Source organism: Coregonus clupeaformis, chromosome 29 (assembly GCF_020615455.1).
Source record: "Coregonus clupeaformis isolate EN_2021a chromosome 29, ASM2061545v1, whole genome shotgun sequence".
Lineage (NCBI taxonomy): Eukaryota > Metazoa > Chordata > Actinopteri > Salmoniformes > Salmonidae > Coregonus > Coregonus clupeaformis.
Genome location: NC_059220.1, coordinates 15,952,167 through 15,961,316, shown reverse-complemented (window position 1 = coordinate 15,961,316; position 9,150 = coordinate 15,952,167). Strand labels below are relative to the sequence as shown.

The 9,150-nt window shown below is 43.5% G+C and overlaps 1 protein-coding gene across 2 annotated transcripts in view; it reads left to right on the top strand.

The window, feature by feature from the left end:
* Positions 1–2,338: 2,338 nt before the first annotated feature.
* Positions 2,339–9,150, top strand: part of LOC121544711 (rho GTPase-activating protein 5-like) — a 55,223-nt gene continuing 48,411 nt past the window's right edge. For both annotated transcript variants that reach the window (XM_041854789.1, XM_041854788.2), the window contains exons 1-2: positions 2,339–2,577; positions 4,522–8,411. In XM_041854789.1, coding sequence (XP_041710723.1) covers positions 4,713–8,411 — 3,699 coding nt within the window. In that variant the 5' untranslated portion in view covers positions 2,339–2,577; positions 4,522–4,712. The remainder of the gene's footprint in view (positions 2,578–4,521; positions 8,412–9,150) is intronic.

Genomic DNA, 9,150 nt, shown 5'->3' with positions numbered 1-9,150 from the left:
AAATGGATTAAATAGATTTTTTTCTACACACAATACCCCATAATGACAAAGTGAAAACATGTTTTTAGAATCTTTAGCAAATTTATTGAAAATGAAATACAGAAATATCTAATTTCCATAAGTATTCACAGCCCTTAGTCAGGGCGGCAGGCAGACTCAGACTGTATTGATTGTGCAGGGTAGCTGAAAGAGAAGGATATTCCCTTATTGCTCTAAGGAGAAGGAGGGTGTAAGGACCAATAGTTGAGATTCTCAACCAACACTTACATCAGATGAGAACACACTACTTGTCACTGTGCTTCTATGGCTATATGCACCATGCCACTGCCTACTTAATTTGTTCATTTAGCAAACAAGACAGCTCATAATCCAGTGCCTTTATCACAGTCATACTGGCTGTTGCTAGGAATCATCACATCTATTTCCAGGTTGTTCTTGTTTCATCACGAGCTTCACACTTACATGGCATGGCGACCTCACACATAGTCTGCTCTTGGAACTGATTTTTAATTAAACCATTGGCTAATAAATACGTTCCCTCCTCCTCTTTTTACTACATCACTTGTGACAACAATGACACTGATGACACTGTGTGAAAGTTATATTGATTGACCTTTGACATGTAAGCTGCAAAGCACTAAGAGAGAGAACGAGAGAGAGAAAAGAGAGAGAGAGAGAGAGAGAGAGAGAGAGAGAGAGAGAGAGAGAGAGAGAAGCAGTGAGCCTTTTGGCTCTGAGTGTGTTAAGTTTGTAACTAAGGCTCTGATTCCAATGCCTTGTTCCTGTTCATATTGACAGATGGCAAAGTGCCAACCCAGAACACTGGGATCCTGTGTGAAACAACTCCCACTTTCTCTCCACCATTCAGCGTTGGTTGGGAGAGAATGCCCACTCTTACTAGAATATCTACACTATGTTTCAGTGTGCAATCATCACAACAACGGTGCATAGAACTATTAAAAACACGATTGTAGTTTGAAGGATAACATGAAAATATGAACACTAAAGCGACATAAACAATTGGACAAAGCTCCCTCAGCCTTCCTGCTAGTCCCTGGTGTTTTGTGTCGCAACAATTGCAGAGGAACAGCTGAGCCTGAGCCCAAAACAGACCCAGACAATGGAATTTAGACTCTCAGCTTCACTGTTAAAGGCTATTGCATTATGATGACTGACAATAAAACAACACAGCGATGGCTGGATTTCCAATTCAATGTAGAAAAGGCTTGTATAAAAGGGTTGATAACTTTGTGTCTGTCAGTTGTGAGGGACACACTTTCTTTGATACAATGATCAGTCTACTCATAAATGTACTTCCTATCACATTTTTGCATAAGATGCTTGATGCAGATATTTTACATGTACATTACAACATGTAAGTTGACCATCATCATGTACCATGACTGCTTATGCATAGTTTATCTACTAGGGCTCCGTCAATCCTCCTGGATAGAACCAAATCAGGTTGAAATGAATTCTACCTCCTGGATAGAACCAAATCAGGTTGAAATGAATTCTACCTCCTGGATAGAACCAAATCAGGTTGAAATGAATTCTACAATGAATTTTCACTTCAATGACAAATGAATCATCAACAGAAGACGTGTATAGAACAGTGTAAAAAATGTATAGTAATGTAGGCTATTAGTGAGTGAGAGACAAGTTGTGGTGGATTCCCCCTCCCCTCCAAGTCAAGATAAAAGCAAGAGCTTAACAAATAAGGTTTTGCAAATCTGCTTAAAATCCACTAGCGGAGCATTGAACGTAAAGGATTTAGGGTAAGCAGCATATTGCGTAGTATTAAAAACCTGCCATTGCATTGCTCCAGATAGCTGTACACTATCCTTGAAAAAAAAAAAACTAGCTTTGTCTGTAATATAAAACCCTCATGGAATATTATTGTAATTCACATGAATGTTACTGAAATTCTTCAGATTGCCTCTTTCAGATATGCATATCCCTGTAAAGATCTTGTTTTAACCATGTAATACCTTGGTTTGGCTCCACACTACAACATAACCACAAAGATGTGTCAGTAGCCTACAAAATCAGATTGGTTCAAGCTGATGCACTATTGAACAATGTAGGTTATTACATTCTCTATGTAGATGTTTATTCTGGTTGACAATGTGCCATCTCCTGGACATGATCCCTAGTCACTGGTCTCTAATCACTATCACAAAAATAAGCACACCAAATTTTCAGGCATTAGCTAATACTATTTCAGACATATTAATTCACACAATTACATAGCAACCATGCACGAGCGTCGCGCCCCTGCTTTGAGCCCTAATGGAAAAGTTACTGGAGAGAGAGTGAGTGAGAGCAGGATGGATCAGTCGCCATTACTGACTGGGATGAGAGAGAGAGGGGGAGCAGGTCTCGGATTACACGCATTCCACCAATTAAACAAAATATATGAAAACAATCAAATGTGGAATAGAAAGAGGATACACGGAACGTTCCCCGTGAATTGAAGGGCACGAGCCGTTGAAAAATCGAATTTGCTGGAGTAAAATAATACACTTGGAATGCTACCTTTTTTCGTGGTCTCGGCGCTGGGAGCGACCATGTTAGGTAGGGGAATGTATTTGGAATGGACTGCATTTAATTTTTCATTAGCTACACTCTGGATAAAATTGTCTGTGTCAAATAAATTCAAATTATTTCAATTCAGGATCAAGGGAAGTAACGAAATATTCCGGCAAGGTCATTCGTTTGTATTTTGCGCTGAGTGAAATGTATTATTGTTCGACTCGCTACCACTATTTTGCTATCTAACTAGGCAGCGTTAGCTACAGCTAGCTAGCAGGCTAAGCTCAGCCAGAGAGGACTCTGGAAGCAAGCGATTTTAGCTTAGTGTCGGGGCAAGGCCCCTGAGCTGGCTGTACAAGTCATTCTTCCAACCAAATGCCATTGATGATGGGGTTATCATTGTCAAGTTTCTGATTACAATTGCATAGCCAGACGTAACCTTTTATTGCATGGGTTATTATAATTGTAACCATATGCAGATAAAGCAAACCACGTTTGCTAGCAACCTAATTGGAAGTGTGACAGTTTAACTTGCTGGACGTTTCTTGGTTGTTAGTTCGCTAGCAGCTAATGTTAGCTAGCTAGGACAGGTCAATTAGCTAGTTAACTAATGAACCTCGGATTGTTGCAAAATGACAATTGTTACTGACAAGTTGTCCAGAACACCGTCCTGCTTTTCAATAACCTCTACATCTCCTGGTAGAGGATTGCTTTTTAGTTTTCATTGGTGTGCCTCCCTGGCTATGACATTCTTGGTTGCATGCCATTATCATTAATCAATGACTGGGGTTTAGAATGGCGCACCGTTCAGAACGTAGCAGACCGGAAAGAAATGTAGCCACTGCCAGGTACTACAATGGTTTGCTAGTGATAGGCTACCTTCTCACATGGGCACTACTAGTTACGCATCTCGATAATATCAAAAAATTGCAGTAGATAAGCAATAGCTAAATTCCTGTTTAATACTAGAAGCGTGGGACCGGTGTAATTACAGTATTATAAGTCAGACGTCAAAACCTGACTGAATTGCTAGTCTGTTTGCTTTGTAACATGTCATGATGGGGTGTGTTGCATGATTCTTAGGTGACGAACATGCAAAGCGCAACAAATATTAGCCAGTATTGTTGTCAAAGGGTTCAATAGATGGCAGGTGCAATAGTTCTCTAGTAACTTCTGCAACAATAGTGTTATTGGAGTAAACTGAAATGTAATCCATATTGAATGATGATGAATAGCAGGTTACTGGGATTTGATAAATAACTAAATGATGGTCTTGTGTCATTACTCTTTTTCATTATTTCTAGATCACTGCCTCCAAGTCTGAAGTTGCATAACATTTTTTATCTTCTGCACAAATTGGATGAAAGGAGTAAAAAAAAAATTGAATGGCAAATGAAAAGAGTCACTGACACTGAAGGAGGAATTTAGTTGTTACACTCCTACAGACAGTACAGGGTTTTATCAACATTTACATTTCTACTGTAGCTGTTCATATTTTATCATTAGTCATGTGGACCTTGACAATGACTCACTGCAATTTTATTTTATTTTTATTTATTTTATTTCACCTTTATTTAACCAGGTAAGCCAGTTGAGAACAAGTTCTCATTTACAACTGCGACCTGGCCAAGATAAAGCAAAGCAGTGCGATAAAAACAACAACAACACAGAGTTACATATGGAATAAACAAAAACGTACAGTCAATAACACAATAGAAAATAGAAAATCTATATACAGTGTGTGCAAATGTAGTAAGTTATGGAGGTAAGGCAATAAATAGGCCATAGTGCAAGATAATTACAATGTAGTATTAATAACAACATCATGGCATCCCAAATGTCACCCTTTTCCCTTTATAGTGCAAAAGTTGTTCACTATATAGGGAATAGGGTGCCATTTGGTACGGAGACCATATTAGGCCTATACGATCTGTTGTTTGTGTTCCTATGTGTGTGTAGTTCAATTATACACTCTTTCTTTTTCAGGGAGGTCATAATAATGGAGAACCAGCTGCCCTATCCCAGCTCGAGGATCTAGGAGGATAGAGGGATTCACCACTAAAGGGAGAAATCCAGGAACGTGCACCACCACCCTATCTAACCAATTGGAGTGGAATGATAGCTGTGCTGGTGGAAACCTTTCCTGAAAGTGACAAAGCAATGAAAGGGGGAATATAATGGCCAAGAACAAGGAGGCACGCCCCCCAACATATGCTGTCAGTGTTGTCGGCCTCTCAGGGACAGAGAAGGAGAAGGGCAACTGTGGCGTGGGCAAGTCCTGCCTATGCAACAGATATGTGCGTTCCAACGCTGACGGCTACTACACTGAGCACACTTCTGTGTTGAGCACAATTGACTTTGGAGGTCGCGTGGTGAACAATGATCACTTCCTCTACTGGGGTGAAGTGCCACACCGAAGTGATGACGGGCTCGAGTGTAAAATTCAAATCATTGAACAAACAGAGTTCATTGATGATCAGACTTTCTTGCCCCATCGCAGCACAAACCTGCAGCCCTATAGTAAAAGGGCTGCATCCTCCAAGCTACAGTCTGCTGAGAAGCTGATGTACATTTGCACCGACCAGCTTGGGCTGGAACAGGATTTTGATCAGAAGCAGATGGCCGATGGGAAACTGAACATTGACGGTTTTTTATTGTGCATAGATGTGAGCAAAGGCTGTAATAGGAAATTTGAGGATCAGATGAAATTTGTCAACAGTCTCTATTCTCAGATGGTCAAATCGAAAAAGCCCATCGTCATTGCTGCAACTAAATGTGACGAGTGCATGGAGCAGTATCTAAGGGACCTTCAGGTGTTCGCTGCAAGCAAAAAGAACCTCCTGGTGGTAGAAACATCAGCTCGATCTAACGTAAATGTAGACCTCTGTTTTAACGCGTTGACCCAGCAGATGGACAAAACACGAGGCAAACCCAAAATCATTCCTTATTTGGAGGCCTACAAAGTTCAGAGACAGTTAGTAGCCACAGTGTCTGACAAGTTTGAAAAGAGGATTGTACAAACTGTCAGAGATTATCACACGAGTTGGAAAACAGTGAGTAACATGTTGAAAAACCACCCAGACTATGAGGAATACATAAACTTGGAAGGCACCCGAAAAGCTAGAAACACCCTCAACAAGCACATCGAACAGCTGAAGCAGGAACATATCAGGAAAAGGAGGGAAGAATACTTCTCGAGCCTGCCAAAAATTCTCAATAGCTTGCTCAACAACTTGGAAGAACTCGAGAACCTGAGCTGGTCAGAGGCTCAAAGTATCTTGAAGAGCAGGGCTGAGTTTCATTTCTGGTTTGTGGTGCTGGAGCACACCCCGTGGGATGAGACGGACCAAATTGACAAAGTCAACGACAGAAGAGTGCCCTTTGATCTCCTCAAAACGTCGGAAGGGGAAAAGATTTTTCAGAACCATGTCCAGCATCTGTTCTCAGAGAAAATGCGGTTAGAAATGAAGGATAAATTCAAGAAGACGTTGGATCGAGTCCATTTCATCAGCCCTGGACAATCCTGGGAAGAGGTCATGTGTTTTGTCATGGAGGACGAGGCCTACAAGTATATCAGTGAATCTGATCACAGGGATGTTTATAGCCAACATCAGCAGGAAATAGTTGAAAGGGCCAAAGAGGAATTTCAGGAAATGCTTTTTGAACATGCAGAGCTGTTTTATGACCTTGATTTAAACGCCACCCCAAGCTGTGACAAAATGAGCGAGATCCACACTGTGCTCAACGAGGAGCCCAGATACAGAGCCCTGCAGAAACTGGCCCCGGACAGGGAGTCACTTCTTCTCAAGCACATCGGGTTCGTCTACCACCCCACGAAGGAGACGTGTCTGAGCGGACAGAGCTGCGTTGATATGAATGTCGAGCAAGTACTGGCTAACAGACTAGTTCAGCTGGACCATGGTCGCTCTAATCTGTACTATAACAGTGCCAACATTGATAAAGTCAATTTGTGTCTCTTGGGAAGGGAGGGTCTCGCACAAGAACTTGCAAATGAAATCCGAGCCCAGTCCACAGATGACGAGTACACCCTTGACGGGAAAATCTATGAACTGGAGCTTCTGCCTGTTGATGTCAACTCAACGTTGCTCTTCAGCCATACGTGGGCGTCGACCTTCAAACCTCACGGAATCTTCTGTGTTTTCAGCTCCATAGAGTCGCTAAATTGTGTTGGCGACTGCGTAGGGCGAATCAGGGCAGAGATTGCACAGAACAGGAGGGAGAGATACGCTCCGCCATTGCCATTCATTCTAATTCTAGCAAACCAGAGAGACATCGTTTGCAAAAATATGCCTATCTTGAGGCATCAAGGCCAACAGCTTGCAAATAAGCTACAGTGCACCTTTGTAGATATACCTTCTGCTACCTTTCCACGGAAGTTTAACGAGTTCCAAATTAAACAGGCACTCAGAGGAGTATTAGAAGGACTAAAGCACAACTTTGATGTGATGAGCCCTCTGCTGTCAATCAAAGACATGTCAGAGACCGACTTGAGGATCGTTATGTGTGCCATGTGTGGGGATCCATTTAGCGTGGACCTCATCCTCTCACCTTTCCTGGATTCACATTCCTGCAGCGCTGGGCAACCTGGCCAAAGTAACACTCTGATCCTCAACAAAATCATTGGCGACAGTCGCAGAAGAATACAGGTCACTGTCCTTTCCTACCACTCCTCCATTGGAATCAGGAAGGACGAGCTCGTCCATGGATACATCCTGGTCTACTCAGCAAAACGCAAGTCCTCCATGGCGATGCTCAGAGCTTTCCTGGCGGAGGTCCAAGATGTCATCCCTGTTCAAATGGTGGCCATTACAGACAGTCAAGCAGACTTCTTTGAGAATGATGCAATCAAAGAGCTCATGACTGAAGGGGAGCACATCGCTACAGAGATAACCGCCAAATTCACAGCTCTCTACTCTCTGTCTCAGTACCATCGTCAGACGGAAGTCTTCACACCGTTCTTCAACGAGGTGCTAGTGAAGAAGAGCAGCATCGAGAGTGCCTTCATGTTCGACAGCTCTCGAGACTGCACGGGTGCGAGTGAAGATGTCTTCCCCCAGTCTCCCCACAGCCATTCCCCTGCTTACAGTTACTACCCTGACTCAGAGGACGACACCGAGGCTCCTCCGCCTTACAGCCCCATCGGGGACGACGTGCAACTTCTTCCAACGAAGTGCAGGATCGATCTGGAGGGGAACGAGTACCCTGTCCATAGCACACTTATCGGTGACCAAGAGCGCAACCACAGAGTGCCTCCCCCTGTTAGGCCCAAGCCTATACTATCCAAGCCCAACGTCAAGAAGCTGGACCCCAATCTCCTGAAGACCATCGAGGCTGGGATGAGAAGCAACAGACGACAACGCGGCCCCATGGCCCACGGTGAGGACGTCGAGGCGTCCGACAATTACGCAGACCCCGTAGACACTCTCCTGAAATCAAAGGGCTTTACCGACAACATCTACGCTGTCCCGGAGGACACCCACAGCAGGATCATCAAAATGCGTAACTCGTTTGAGGGGCTTCACGTCTTACACGGTGAGGAGGAGAACGGCTTCGACCGCCATGCGCAGGCCAGCAGGAGGCCCTCCAAGTATAAGCACCGCTCAAAAATACTCTTCAGCAAAACCAAGATGTACCACAGACGTGTCCACTCCGACGTCAGCGATGATGAGTCTGGGCCGGCCATGCAGAGGAAGAAGAAGGGCAGGGCCCATCGGGGCAGTGAGGAGGACCCCCTGCTGTCCCCTGCTGACCCCTGGAAGGGAGGGATAGACAACCCTGCTATCACCTCCGATCCAGAGCAGGATGACATGAAGAAGAAAAAGAAGAAAACGCCAAAGACAAAGGAACCTAAAAAGGTAGGCGTTCTGATTCCTCATCTCCTGTGTAATAATGCGAGCTCTAGAATGCCAATCAGAAACGAGTATTCAACAATGCCATGGTATTATTTATTTTATAAACTCGGTGGTTCGAGCCCTGAATGCTGATTGACGAAACATTTATTTTTACTGCTCTAATTACGTTGGGAATCAGTTTATAATAGCAATAAGGCACCTCGGGGGTTTGTGGTATATGGCCAATATACCACGGCTAAGGGCTGTGTCCAGGCACTCCACGATGTGTTGTGCCTAAGAACAGCCCTCAGCCGTGGGATATTGGCCATATACCACACCCCCTCGTGCCGTATTGCTTAAATATTATTCTTTAATGTGGTTTTAATGCTGTACACAGAAATCAAATACACTGCTCAAAAAAATAAAGGGAACACTTAAACAACACAATGTAACTCCAAGTCAATCACACTTCTGTGAAATCAAGCTGTCCACTTAGGAAGCAACACTGATTATGTGTTATTATGTGTAATTACTAAATTTCACATGCTGTTGTGCAAATGGAATAGACAACAGGTGGAAATTATAGGCAATTAGCAAGACACCCCCAATAAAGGACTGGTTTTGCAGGTGGTGACCACAGACCACTTCTCAGTTCCTATGCTTCCTGGCTGATGTTTTGGTCACTTTTGAATGCTGGTGGTGCTTTCACTCTAGTGGTAGCATGAGACGGAGTCTACAACCCACACAAGTGGCTCAGGTAGTG